Genomic DNA, 15,186 nt, shown 5'->3' on the forward strand with positions numbered 1-15,186 from the left:
CTCCACCTCTAGGCATCTGCAAATATTAGGAAGTTACTCTGGGGTATGTAATACATTTCAAAAACTGATAAAAGTTAGGTAATGAAGACTAACTGAAGCATTGTTTGAAATTTGAATCTCCCCTCCTCTTTTTTTGCTGGGATTAGATTTACAGTAACTTGATATAGTGACACTACTTACGTGATACTTATTAGTATGAACCTGGTTTAACTGCAAATATTATGATAAATAAAAATAAGAAAATTAATTATGAAAAAGTCTCCCTATACAAACTTTCCTAAAACATCTTTGTAGATGTTAAAGATTAATAAAAATAGTTCCTGGTAGTATAAAAGCTGGGAGCTACTGTAATAATTAACAGAGAAGAGTAACTCAAAAATACTATTTCTGCTACAAATTTTGTGATTGTGGAAAAATTACTGAATTGTGAAATTTGGTCTCCCTATCTATAAAAGGGATACCAGCATCACGACTACAGGTAACAATTTATTATAAAGATCAAAGTTGCTAAGAGACTAGATCTTAACTATTCCCACCACAAAAAAATAATAGTTTTATGCCATGATCAAAGTGTTAGATTACTGCAATACATAAATGTATCAAATCATGATTTTGTACACTTTAAACTTACTATTATATTAATTATACTTCAGCAACATTTAAAAAAAAAAATCCTTACTCTAATGACATCGAATCTGAAAGAAAAGGCATAAAAATTAAGAGCCAAAAAGGGCATTTAAAGAACTGTTCCAAGTCTCTTACTTTATGAAGGAACAGGTTCTCTAAGAACGAGTAACATTTTCAAGGTTTAGAAATGAATTAGAGCTAAAGTAGAAAAGACCTCTTTGAGACACCCACTACACACCACGGTACTGGCCAAAACATCAGTAAGCAAGCATGTTCTACCCAAACAAATCAAACACATTTTAAGCATAGTCCTTTGTGGCTTATGCCTTTAAAACAGATTAACAATAGAATTCTTAACACAGAAAGGGAATTTTCAGCTCCATCCTGAGTCTATTTGGTCCTAATTCAGTATGCATATATGCTTCACATAATATTTTTCCTACTTCTCCATTTATCTTAAGCTTCGTATTCCTTTCACCCCTGTTTTTGAAACTTATTTTTCTATTTAATGGTTAACTCTTGGTATAACCACCAGGATCCACTGTAATTTTAGTTTTTGAGTTTTTTGTTGGAGTTTTACCCATTTGAAAACACTGTAATTTCATGACCTTTATTCTTTCTTAGAGGTCTTATGAAGAAGTAAGAGAAAATTTACTTTAAAATTTCAACTAAGGGGTGCAGGGGTGGTGCAGTTGGTTACGCATCTGACTCATGCGTTTCTGTGCAGGTCATCTCAGGGTTGTGAGATGAGCCCCATGTTGGGCTCCATGCAAGCAGAGTCTGCTTAGGACTTTCTTTCCCTCTCCCTCTGCTCCTCCGTGCAACCCTGTGCAATCAGGCACATATACTCTCTCTCAAATAAATATTTAAAAACTGAAAATATTTAAAAACTGAAAATAAAAATTCAACTAAAACTTATCCTATTATCTTGCAATTAGCGATAGGTCCACTGGACCCTTCCCTGTATCTAAGATATGTTACAGGATCTTAGAGATCTTACTATCCTATATGTTGAAACATTTTGCTATTTTATCATCCTAAGAATTATTCTGTTATTATCCATCAATTATTCCCAATTATTTCAAGAAAGACTAAAATAATACAAAAAAGAAAAAGCAATGTAATTGTCAAGAAGGGTGACTGAATAGTGAAATAGAATCATCATCCAGTTTTACTACATTACAAAAAATACTGTGTATTTCAAGATTAAAATGAGATTGGAGACACTATCTTTGTAGTATACTTTCAAGCTTTCCCTGATATGTAGTTGAATATTTAGATTTCTCCATTTCTGTACATAATGGCAAAGAGAAGAAAGCTGACAGAAGAACATATTTCATAATTATTAGACAAAATAGAACATGAATACAAAGAGCAGCATTTAGACTCTAATGATGATGGTGAAATTTAATATCTAAATGAAATATCAGACTATGAGTTTTCAGATGACCATACCCTAAATGTACTTCTCAAACTCCCAAACTGATGGCAGAAAAACGTGTCTTTAAGGACAAAAACAGGGTCTTTCCATCCACTCAGTCACTTAATAGGAAGGACTTTATCTTGCAGTATTTTGTAACAAGAACCTGGACTATTCTATTTTGCTAGAAGAACATGTGTCATTTGAATTTCACTGACACAAAAAGGTTTGCTACATTTCAATTATGTATATTAAAATAGTTCATAAAGTTTCTTTCCCCTACTCCTTTTAGTCTCACTTGTATAAACAATCTGTGAGATGAATTCAAATACATTTTTTTTTTAATTTCAAATATATTTTAAAAGGATCCATTGGACCCAGGTGGCAAATGACTATTTTTCTGATACACTGGTATACATCCTTAGTACATGTCCTGGTATACACCTCTAATTTCTTCAATGATGTCCTCATGTCAACCATCAATACTGAAAAAATAAAAGACAAAGAGAACAGTAGCTAGCAGAAACTTCTTTCAAAGTTGGATTAACACTCATTAAGTGTCATATTTTTATCAGTTATAGATCCATGTTCCTCCCTTTTTTCTGTATAAGTGACAAGAAACACTTTGTCAAAAGCTTTATTAAAATCCACACATGCTATGCTATAATCTTACAAGTTCAGTACCATGAAACGCAATTTATATGAGCCTAGATATCAAATTACTTAAAGCAACTCAAGGGCTCTTAACACCCACCCATCTTAGGTTTTAACATGCTCAATTCTACTCTTTCCATTATATTCTCTGACATAAAGAAAAAAAACCGAATCAAAATAAGTTACATATGACAGATCGTGAGAAATGCTCCTCAGAAGTGCTCTGTTTACAGAGGTTTTCTATTGTTAGGGATACTAGATATCAACTGACATGCAGGTTAGGGCTGCAATGAGTAGGGTGGCACCAGCAATCAGATTCCTTTCTCTAAGACACTGTTAAGGACTTTTAGGCAGCCATAATGAGTTCACTGATAAACAAAAATGCTTCATTTTTCTGTATATCTCACCCTGTCTTATTAAGACTAAGGCAACTGGGTTGGAAAAGCCAATTATACAACTTATTAAATTTAATGGTTAGTCTGCTGATACAGTTTCCAATTTGAAATTTGTCATAGGTTTTGAACACTATCTACTTGATGTATTAGAAAAGTTTTCATCATTCTCTTTCTTCAACACTCAGGTTTGAACAAAAGCTTTTAAGAACATCTAATTATTTCAAAAGGATCTAATTACTGTATCCTTTAAAATTTTGGAGATAATGTATTAACTAAGCCCAGAGCTCTATTTTTCTTTGGTTGGTGAGATTCTTAAGACAGAATAAACCTGGAAAACAGGGAAGAAATCAGAGAGGGAGGCAAAACATGAGAGACTCTTTAACTATGGGAAAGAAACAAGGTTGCTGGAGGGATAGTGGGCAGGGGAATGGGGTAACTAGATGACGGGACATTAAGAAGGGTGCATGCTGTGCTAAGCACTGGGTGTTATATGCAACTGAGGAATTACTGAACTCTATACCTGAAACTAATGATGCACTATATGTTGGCTAATTGAATTTAAATAAAAAGAAAAGAAAAAAGAATAATCTTCTCTCAAGTTTCTAGGAATTTTCACTTCAATAATTTGGTGCTAATTTTAAGAGTACTACACTGTGACTTTACTGCTCCTGCTAAACCTTCTGAAAGGAAACTGGAACAAGGACAATCAAAACTGCCAACTTTACAGCTGGACAAATCTTGTTTGGATAGACTCTTCCATCATGACTACCCCTTGCCTCTATAACAACTCTCTAATTTTTTATAACATCACTGACAACCAGTTTCTTTTCACTGATTTACAACTTGTGTTTTTCTTTAAACAACATCCAAATACTCTACATCATGCTCTTTCTTTAAAGCTCCTGAATTCTCAGGCAGATATACCTGCACAACATAAAATACTATATCTACTCTAACCACTTCTATCAGAATGTTTCTTTATAAGAAGATATAGAATTCCATTCTCCTAATTCCAGGTATAAGTTCCAACCTAGCAAATACCATTAATGTCCACTTTATGATTACTATTTGATTTAAAAGGAAAAGTTCAGATCCCAGCAGTATCTAAGGTTTTCTATTCCTTAAATCTAAAGTAACTCTTCTCTCTTATTTCCACTATCGTTCACTTGTACCTCTATAATTGAAACTAGAATTCTGCCCTGTGTCCATACAAATATACGTGCTCTATTAGAGAAAACATTACTTGAGGGCCAGATGCTTTTTTGTTCATCTCTGTATATATCCTTTGTCTAACAATACATTGCTCATACTTTAAAAACATTTGTAGCATTATTTTAGTGCCAAAAAATTTTGGATATTAGGAATAAGTATGATTGTGGGGCATTTGAAAACACTGATATTCTAAACAGTTTACACCTATAAGTATTTCTCATGTGGAGTAAAAATAGGCTTCATAATGGATTAACCCTGCCTTTGCAACTTGACATGTTTTATCAATTCTGAGGTATGATTCTTCACATATCATCATCTCTGTAATTTATGAGATTTTTTTAACTCTATGAGATATTGTACTTTTGAAGTGATTAAAAATTCTTAGCTACACATAAAATAACAGTATGTCTTAAGACTAATGATATATTAGCTTTATGGTTTTGCAATGGATATTTAATTCCACTAAGACACAGTAGAAGTCAATGATATCTCATAGCATTAAATGTAATCATGACTCGTAAACTTCCTGCCACACAGTAATAGCCTAATTAAAGGCAATCTATTTTGCCCTCATCACCATCAACAAAAGCAAAATCATCATGATCTTGCTTGACAGGGAATTGAGTGGAGAGAAAAGCACATGAAGTTTTAAGTTGTAATACTGAAACACAATCTCTGTCTTCCACTGCTGGTGTATGTGTTCTGGGTTCTATAGACCTAGAACACATTCTGATAACAGAAAAGACTATAAACATTCTGAAAAGGCTGATCTTCCTAGTAATAAAATTGAAGAAAAATCACTGTTTGAGAAACACCATTTTATAGAATGCAGATAGCAATAATTCTAAAGACCACAAGATGGAGTTATAAACCTTTTGAGGCTGTTGCTGTTCTAGGAGTTGCTGTCTGAGATGTTCAAGGTTTTGCTGTTGTAGTTGTTCTGCTATCTGATGAAAAATGGAATTGTTCACAGATTCTGAAACATGAGAACTAGAAGGAAAAACAAGTAAAAATATGTTTTAAAACCCAGTGAAGGTAATATAAAAATAACTGATTTTTCAACCCCCCATGCCAATTAAATGAAACATACTCTACTACAATGTTTACTTTTTAAATATTAACAGAAAATGGAATACCTCAGAACATTAATATGTTATAATAGAAAGATACTCTTCAACAGTCTTTCAATAGATGGATAACATGTTAAAGATACTCTGATGGAAGATCTGTTATTATGGTCTCACACTATTAAATACATATAAATTAGTATCTTTTACATTAGCACACTTTACGAAAATCTCAATTAAATATATAAAAACAGTTAAAAGCATTTAAACATTGTCACTTTAACTCCTTCTCTAACTACACGATAGTGGGAGAAATGGTCTATCAATCAATACATGTGAAATCTACAATTGTAATTGACCATAAACTTTATAAAACTAATCCGCTTTCTTTAGAAAAGCATTCACATTATTAGGTATGTTAACAGAAACAGTACTTAGATAAGAGGAAATAATAATTTAACTAAACTCTGGGAAATTCACACCTGGAATACACCTGGAATTCTGGGTGCCACAAGGTAAGACATGAACAAAAAAGAGGGCATCCCAAAAGGGGCAATCAGGATGGTGAGAAGTCTTGAAACAGTTGAAAAAAAGTGTACTTCATCTGGAGCAAATAAACCTAAGGGGAAGAATGATACCTAACTTCAAATATTGAAAGGCTATGTCTCAAAAGATAATGGATCAAATTTGTTTCCTTGCTTCAGAATGCAAAATGGATAAATGAGTATCAAGTAAATCAAACAGGATTCAGTAATAAAAGATTATTTAACTTCTCATCATAGAAGGCATTATAACATTGTAAAAATACCCAATCAGAACAATTAAAAGAAGATTCTTAAATTGTTCAGGACACTGATCTACATGATCTCAAATGTTTCTCTTCTAATTTTATAATTCGTAATCTAAAATACAAGTTTTAATTTTTCAAGTAAAATCTTTTTTTAAGTAAAATCTCTTTACCAAAAGGATATATATATGTATTTTTATGTATTACATAAATATATTTTAAAAGATATTATCCCAGTACATGAAATTAATAACCTCTGCTTGAAATAGCATTCCCAGAGGCATCATCATCATCCTTCCTCCATCCTCCCACCTTCCACTCCCCCACTCTCCAACATCCTCTTCCCCACTTGCCCTTTCTCAAACCCACAAGAAAAGAAAATCACTAATCTAAATAAAAATATGTAATACATATCTTTAAAAATAAAATCCCCTATAATCCCAATCCTGGGAGTCAGATACACTCCCAGAATTTGATAAAATTCCTAGAACTGGTCATTGACACTAGAAGCAAGCTTCTTTCCCATTATTTCAAATATTCTTACAATTAAATAACTTAAAGCCTAATACAGATATAGAAAATATCACAACTGTATATACAATTCTTCTATAAAGGATTTTGATATATCCCAAATTAACTGCAAAGATCTGAGAAATTAGTCAAAATAAATACGGAGGCAATAAGACAGCAAATCTACCATCTTTCTGTAATGTTAGAGCTCAATAGCCTGAAATTATATCTCAATTTATTCAAAGTATACTTGGTAGTTCAGAAAACAATGTCCCATCCAATGTTTATAATAATAATGGGAAAAACTTATGGTTATAAAGAAAAACAACAATTCTTACAGTTGAGAAGCTGAAATTTCCTTTTTAGGTTCTTCGCTATGCTCAGAATCTTCCCCAAAATCAAACCTATCCATCAACTTCTAAGTGAGAAAGGGGGGGAAAAAAAAAGGAGAAAAAGATTAAAAGCGCTTTACACAAAAATAAGGTATAAGTGCTATTCTGAATGTCAGTGACATCCCATTAATTTACCTCTATCACATAATACATAAATGTTTTATATAATTTTGTCGTGCTATAATAAAGCATTTAATTTGAATGAATCTTTATTTTTAAAGTACTTTGACATACACTGTCTTATATAACAAATCACAACACAGGATAAATATTAATGCTCGTAGAAGAGAAGACTGGGATTAAAATAATTAAGTGCCTTGCCAATAGTAATAAAGCTTGATTAAAAACACCTAGGACTATAATCAACGGATCTATTCCTAGTACCTTTCTCTTCTTAGGATGCTCTACTGTCTTCTAAATGATCAATTTGAAGTTTTTTCTTATGCGGTTTAGCTTTTTAAGTAGGCTCCATGCCCAGCATGGAGCCCAATGCGGGCTTCAACTCATGACCCTGAGATCAAGACCTAAGCTGAGATGAAGAGTTCGAGGCTTAACTGAGTCACCTAGGTGCCCCCTATGTGGTGTAGCTATTAAATTTTCAGACTAAATTAGGCTGACAGCTAAAAAAGTGTAAGTAATAACATAATAAATCAGTATTTTCCTAAAAAAAAAAAAAAAGTAGCAGAAACAAAAATATGGATAATACTTCCAGTATTTTAATTGTCTCATAATTAACAAGAATATTCAGGCTATTATACAATAAATTATACATGAAAAAAATTTCAACTTTAAAGCCACTATCCTTTATAGATAGGCCTCAATTTATCATATTACAGTGTAGAGAAGTTTTCCTGTGAATTTTCACATTTTCAACAATTATAATTTTAGCAGGTTAAAATTTTAGAATATAGAAGATCAAAATTAGTATATTTGTAACATCCATAAAAGAAATTAGAAAATTCAGAAAATTATCATTTGCCTCAATGTTACCATATCCATCAGAAATCTGTAAACCTTTTGTAAAATTCATAATGAATTATACAGTACAGCGTATACTAGAATAGTTCTATAATAAAATGCTATTTACAGAATTAGAATCCACATGATAGCATACAGAGTTTAATACTTCATACAGAACTGATCTGATAACTTAATGTCTACCTTGTTGAAAGCCACTCCCTGTTCTAAGGGGTTCAGGGTGTTGGCCGCTGCAGCTGCAGCAGTAAGCTGTGCTGTGAGAGCCTGCAACTGCACAACAAGACCAGCATCCAGGGCCTGCAGAATAGAAGGCTGAGGCTTTTGCTGTTGTAGTTGTAAAGTCTGTATCAACTGCTGAAGCTAAAGGAGAAAAAAGGAAAATTATTACAAACAGATGCAGAATTTATCTGTAAGAATGCCCATCTTTTCAATAATATTCATTGTTGTACAGTCTTTGGAGATCAAGAAAAAGTAGATACTAACTCAAAACAAGTTAATTTTTTAATAAAATATTTTTCATGTGTCCCATATACAATAATCCTTAATAAGTTTGTCTTGCTTCTAGAAAGCCAGAGAACTTAAGCCAAATAAGGTGGTCATACCATGACAGATAAAGAACTCATCACATATAGCTCTTTTATTTAGAGTCCGGGTGTGAGCGGGGGTGGGGGGGGGTGGGGTGGGGGAGAGCCCCCTCTCAGAGCCCCAAAAAGACTGCATGCTGAGCATGGAACCCAAAGCAAGGAACCTGAAGCAGAGCTCCCAAAGCAGGGTTCCACATGGGGTTTGATCCCATGACCCTGGGCCAAAATCAAGAGTTGGAGGCTCAACTGACTGAGCCACTCAGGTGCCCCTTCACTAAGCTTTTCATTCCTTCCTCAATTAACTCCTTAATCTCTGTAAAAGAACAAGCACTGACAACTGCTGTTGCTATCTTTCAGATTGACCATTGGACAACACAATTCCTGAAAGCAGAAAAACAAGTAAGAAATTGGGTCTCTTGGAGTAGTCTGAAACTAAGGAAATTAAAGGTGAATAGTGCCAACAGGAGTTGAAATAAATCCCTGTTCCCTCTATTCGTCTATCCTCAAAAAAGCAGAAACAACAAACACTAAGATCCTGAAGATATTTCATAGTTAAGTAAACCCTATGTACATCTTAGAAATAATTAATACTTTCCTAAATCAAGACCCAAACCTGAGTATAAATCTGAAAATTATCAATTTAGAATAGAAACAAGACATGTGAACTGTTTTAAATAAAGATCAATTTATAGTGAGAGAAGGTACAAAAGCCATCCAAGATGAAAGTAAGTAATTTCATGCCTATCTAAAATAGCTACATTGGCATTTGGCAACCAAATAAACAATGGCTACAAACTACTAATGTGATAGCAAAGAAAGTAATGCCAAAATATCTAATAGCTTAGTTACTACACTGAGGAGGTTCCAGAACAGACAGGGAGAGAGGGAGTGGGAGGAGGGAAAGGAGAAAAAAAAGGAGGGAGAACAAGGGGGGGAGGAAAAAAGGGGGTAAAGAGTTAATACTGTATTTTCTTCTCTACACACTTTAACTGCTGCTTTTGACATCTCCATTTTTCCAGACAGCACTGTTACTGTTTCAGTCAGGTTCAAATCACTGCAGCATCCTACTTTTCCTTCTACTCTGACTTAACATTCTATCAATTACTACGTGTTCTTAACTTTCTTTTACTATCTGTTCTGGAAAAATCACTTTTCCTGCCAAAAGTATTTATTTTAATAAGTTTATTTTAAATGAGACCATGTGCTTTATGAATTATTTTTAAAATATTATCACAAAATGAAATTAATAATTTGATAATTTTATCTAGTATCCAATTCAGTTTCCCAACTGCCCCCAAAATGGAGAAACTGGATCAAATCTAGAACTATAACTGAATTGGTTTTTCCATGTTTAAGACTCTAAAATGGTCCCTTTTATTTTTGAGATGGTCATTCTATTTAGAGTCTGCAACCCTACTATTTATCACATATTCATTACTTCTCTTCTTTTATCATTGTTATCAAAACAAAGATACTTCCTATCTCTAGGTGTCCCTCCTCTCCCATCCACTAAAGTACTGTTCATATCAGTCACTTCAACATAAAAATCTCTGGCAATTCCCCACTGCTTAGCATATGCATATGAACCCTTTGTTTTTCAGCCTACCATTTCTGTCTTCTGAAACCCAAATCCACTTAGGTCTACCATGTTAACTTTGTCATCATTAACTTACACGCACAGGCCAATCTGATCCCCCAGACATCTCAACTCTAAAAAATCTTTGTATACCCAACACTGTTACAACTCTGTACACTATTCACTTATTCTACAAAATGTACCAAACATCTGCTACAACCTAACACTGGAGACACAGAAGTGAACAAAATAGACGAAAAAAATTCTTATCCTTGTAGAGCACACATTCTGGTGCGAAGAGACAGAGAAAAAAAATTATATAATATAATAGAAAGAAAGGTGATATAGGGAGTAGAGGGGATGAAAGAACGTACAGTTTTAAATAGTTTTTTGAAGGCCTCACTGAGGTGATATTTAAACAAAAACTTAATCATGAAACCTCATGATTATTTGGAAGAAGAGTCTGGGTGGCCTTACTGCACAGATCACAATTAATTTGGTTTTTAAAGGACAGGTAAAAAAAGGAAATGCGAAGAATGGCCTATCTTCAAACTCTTCCACAACTAGTTCCACTTCAAGTCTCATTTCAAATGCCACTTCCTCAAAAATACCTTCTCTTGGCTACCCTCTCTAATTCTGACCCCTCCTCCCAAATCCAATCATTCTAAAAATTTACCCTGTTTTAAGTCATGTATCACTACCTAAATAAAGTTTTAGACTTTTTTATTATTTGTCTCAACACAGAAAGACATCTTTCCTAAGAGAGAATTACCTGTCTTGTTACTGGAATAACAATAGCATCTAATGATGTTTGGCACAAACTATGTGCTAAGTCAGTATTTTGACATTAAATGAAGTTTTTACAAAACAGTGCATAAAATGATGCTTTACTAAATTAAAAGCAAGTTACAGAATACTACTTACAGTGTGATCTCATTTTTACAGAAATAACACATACTCTTTAGGTGGTACATTATGAAATAAAACATAAAGAAAATAATGAGTTCTAAATCATTATTATTTAACAAAATAAATGCTCACCTGTTGGCCTTGAGGACTTTGTAGGATTTGAGCTACTGCTGCAAGTGTATCTGTGTTTGTAATCTGAGATACCCATGGATCCGGTAAACCCTGGACCACATTGGCTGGAGTAACAGGTGTAACAGGAGTTCCTTTTAAAAAAAAGACATCACACCCACCCAAACAAATATTTAAGTAAAATAAGACTTGGAAAGATAGATTTGCTTTGTCACTTTTTAAAAATATATACAAACTTAATAAATGTTTATATTTTATTAATTACAGAATTAGGTAAGTTGAAAAAAAATAACAGAAGGATCTGTCTATACTTGTTCTCATTAACTAAGCTGCTATTTTAAAGGTGCCTACAATGCTTAGAAGTCACTAAAAATCTTACTACAGGGGCACCTGGGTAGCTAAGTCTATTAAGTGTCTGCCGTCATCTCAGGTCATGATCTCAGAGTCCTGGGATCAAGCCCCAAATCAGGCTCCCTGCTTAGCAGGAACCCCGCTTCTCCATCTCCCTCTGCTGCTGACCCTGCTTGTACTTTCTCTCTAATAAAGTCTTCAAAAAAAATCTTACTACAGAAGAAAATTCAATGATATGAAGAAATATTCAAAATATAATCAAAAAATTACAAAAGAGTAGGTATAATATAAAACTATTTTTGTTTTGGGGAATCCCTGGGTGGCTCAGCAGTTTAGCGCTGCCTTCAGCCCAGGGCTTGATCCTGGAGTCCCAGGATCGAGTCCCACGTCGGGCTCCCTGCATGGAGGCTGCTTCTCCCTCTGCCTATGACTCTGCCTCTTTCTCTCTCTGTGTCTCTCATGAATAAATAAAATCTTTAAAAAGAGAAAATCTTAAAAAAAAAAAAAACTATTTTTGTTTAAGAGGGATATATATGTGTATTGACACAGATACACACAACAAAAACTAAATATATACCAGATGTTGATCCCTGAACTATGATAATAGGTTAAAATGTCATTTAAATATACTTTAAAAAACAAGATTTTGAAATTATTACTGAAGCATTCTTGGTTCCATTAAATAATTTTTTCAGGGTTCCTTATAAATATTGTTCCCCTACCATACTACGAGTTGCTTTACATGCGGGACGCCTGGGTGGCTCAGCAGTTGAGCGCTTGCCTTTGGCCCAGGGCGTGATCTGGAGTCCTAGGATCGAGTCCCACATCGGGCTCCCTGCATGGTGCCTGCTTCTCTCTCTGCCTCTCCCTCTCTCTCTTTCTGTGTGTCTCTCATGAATAAATAAATAAAATCTTAAAAAAAAAAAAAAAGAGTTGTTTTATATGCAAGTTTATAGACAGCCTAAACCAGGAAAAAACCTATGTAACATATCAGTTTCCCTAAGTTCATTATATTTAGGTTTCTAGGGATTTAAAACTTCAGCTTTTCAATTTTTAGGAAAGCATTCCACACAAATATAAATTGAATTTATTGTTCCTTCAAATTACATTTCTTTTCAATTACCTAATGCTCGATAATTCTCCCACACTGTTAAACTATTACTTTATATATGAATAATCACCTGAAAGACTTAAGTAGAATATTTAAAAAACAAATCTCTATCAAAGTAACATACCTGGGGTGTTGCTCATAGCTGCAGTAGTACTGGCCAAAACAGGTGTAACAACTGGGGGAGGTATCCCTGCTGCCATATCCAAAAGAGGCTGAATAATCTCACTCTTAAACACATTATTCTTCTGCCATAGATTCAATACTCTCACTATTTTACTCTAGAGGAAAAAAGAAAAATGACATTTTGATTTTTTTGCTTTCAAAATTTAGCAGTTATTTCACAGAGACTATTCAAATAGTGAATGGGAACGATGGATTAAAATATTTCTACAGTACTTTCCACCCCTGAAATCATGTATCTGGAATTCTGATTTGCTAATCTTAACATATTTGAAAAAAATGTTCGTTTTGATACATGTACAAGGTAAATGAAAGCTACAGTTAGCAGAAAATAGGAATAGCAACTAGGTTTCAGCTTCTATGTGAAAGCCTAATGAGATCGATGGTTATGGTTGCCTGGAGACTGTATTAAGGTTGCTGAGGTGATCAGGATTTGTCTTAGCACCAAAGCTGTATTTACAGGTGATTTTAACTTTATGTTTTAAGCAAATAACAAACTTCAAGACAAGTCCTTACCTTAAGTAACTTTTAAAACATTTAATATTACAATCAACCCTATCAGAAGAGTAAACTAAATCTCCAAATGACATCCAAAATATGTAAACTTCTAATACCTTTGAGCACACATAAAGAATCCTTTTTTATTCTCTCTCAGGATCCAAAGCCTTCTTTTTATGTAGTACAGAATATTTATTCATTCAGATCTAGCAGACTTAGTAGTGTGGTTTCCAGCACTAATAAAACTCTACCACAACAAAAGAATTTTAAAAATCTGGTTATTTTTTAATAACTGTGTAGCAAATCCATTTTCATAGACACTAAATAGGTCAATATCAGTTCAGGTCAAATAATCAAAACAGCAAATTAGTTGTGTGTGAGAATAAATAAGCTTTTAGTGTTATTCCAAAGCTTACTATAGCACCAATTGCTTCAATAAATTAAAAAGTAGCCAAGTCAACTACATCTCTCCACTTCTGTTTAAGAGGATTCTAATAATCTCGGAATGTGGACAGTCTAATAACTAAATATCCAAATTCGGAATTACAAGGAGTAAAGGGTAACATAAAATCATAATTAAGATAATCTTGTCTCATTAAGACCAAAGGGTAACATTATCGACTTAAAAAAAAAAAAAAAGCAGCATACCTTGTCATCCCCAGGGCAACGATATAAATTCTGGAAAGTGCTAATGATGTTATTACTAAATCTGGGTGCAAACACATCCTTTTCTTGACCAAACTGATGTCGAGATTGTCGTACAATGGAGTCAATAACATAAAGTCCAGGTACCTTGTATTCTGGTTTACACTAACAGAAAAAGGAATAGGAAGGGAAGGAAAGAAAAGGTCGATTTCATTATAAACCCTATACAAATACAAAAACAAGGCTTATGTAGACATAATGAATATTCAGACATTGACTATTCTACAGTCTGTCTCTGGAATGGCATTTTAATCTACTTTGGCTACTCCATTCACCCAGTTCAACTGCCAGTCACCTAAGTTCCAAAATAGTATTGCATTACTGGCTTGAATGACAAAAACCAAAAGGATAAATAAGCTACTGTTATAACAAAAAAAAATTTAATGATTTTGAAAAGCCATATGGAAGGAAGTAGCAAATTCAGGAACGAGCTCTAGAAAAAGCATTACCAACATGCATTAGACTTCATCTGAAATTCATAACAAAAGTGTTTCTGTACTAATGAAGGAACACTGGAACATTGTAAATCCACCACGCCCAAAGTTTCAAAGTTTTCTCAAATACCACACCTATAAGAAAGATAAGACATTACTATTCCAGGAGTCTGTCCTATGAAAACATTTTTTACCTACTTCACTGACAAATGTTTCTCAGCCTTCTCATCCACCACCCAAATTGAGGGCTATATGTCTACTTTCTTGCCACTAGCTTTTCTAGCCTATCTGGTTAGGTGAGCACGATGAAGAATCCTTTTAATATCAAGGTTACTGTTCCTGCTTTGTCACCATATACAGAAGCATAAGAAAACCTGCTTCCCAAGCTTATGTTAATTCACACAGAATTATGGCTACAAAAAGCAGATTTAATTTTTGGAAATAATTAGGTAAATATCTCACCCAAAGTAATTTCCTGGAAATCACATATGGCACTAAAGCACAATTATATTTTTGAAAAATCCTTGGAAACCCCAGTACCAGTGAGAAAAGGATCCTTAATCCAATCCTAACATACACATACATGTTTCTAATGGCATTCTCAGCAGAGACAATGAGTGATTTCATTATGCAAAAAGTTAAGATGATGCTTCAACTATGATGCTTC

At 33.7% G+C, this 15,186-nt stretch overlaps 1 protein-coding gene across 21 annotated transcripts in view; it reads right to left on the reverse strand.

The window, feature by feature from the left end:
* Positions 1-15,186, reverse strand: part of SCAF8 (SR-related CTD associated factor 8) — a 223,497-nt gene that overhangs the window by 163,584 nt on the left and 44,727 nt on the right. For 15 of the 21 annotated variants that reach the window (XR_012003189.1, XR_012003178.1, XR_012003176.1 and 12 more), the window contains 6 exons: positions 14,029-14,190; positions 12,827-12,980; positions 11,244-11,374; positions 8,226-8,402; positions 7,011-7,090; positions 5,181-5,298 (listed from right to left, as the gene is read on the reverse strand). Coding sequence is in view for 11 of the 21 variants with exons in the window: in XM_072767369.1 (XP_072623470.1) it covers positions 5,181-5,298; positions 7,011-7,090; positions 8,226-8,402; positions 11,244-11,374; positions 12,827-12,980; positions 14,029-14,190 (822 nt within the window). In the remaining 10 variants the exon portion in view is untranslated. The remainder of the gene's footprint in view (positions 1-5,180; positions 5,299-7,010; positions 7,091-8,225; positions 8,403-11,243; positions 11,375-12,826; positions 12,981-14,028; positions 14,191-15,186) is intronic. The other 6 variants (XR_012003197.1, XR_012003198.1, XM_072767415.1 and 3 more) reach the window with 1 other exon arrangement.

Source organism: Vulpes vulpes, chromosome 1 (genome assembly GCF_048418805.1).
Source record: "Vulpes vulpes isolate BD-2025 chromosome 1, VulVul3, whole genome shotgun sequence".
NCBI lineage: Eukaryota > Metazoa > Chordata > Mammalia > Carnivora > Canidae > Vulpes > Vulpes vulpes.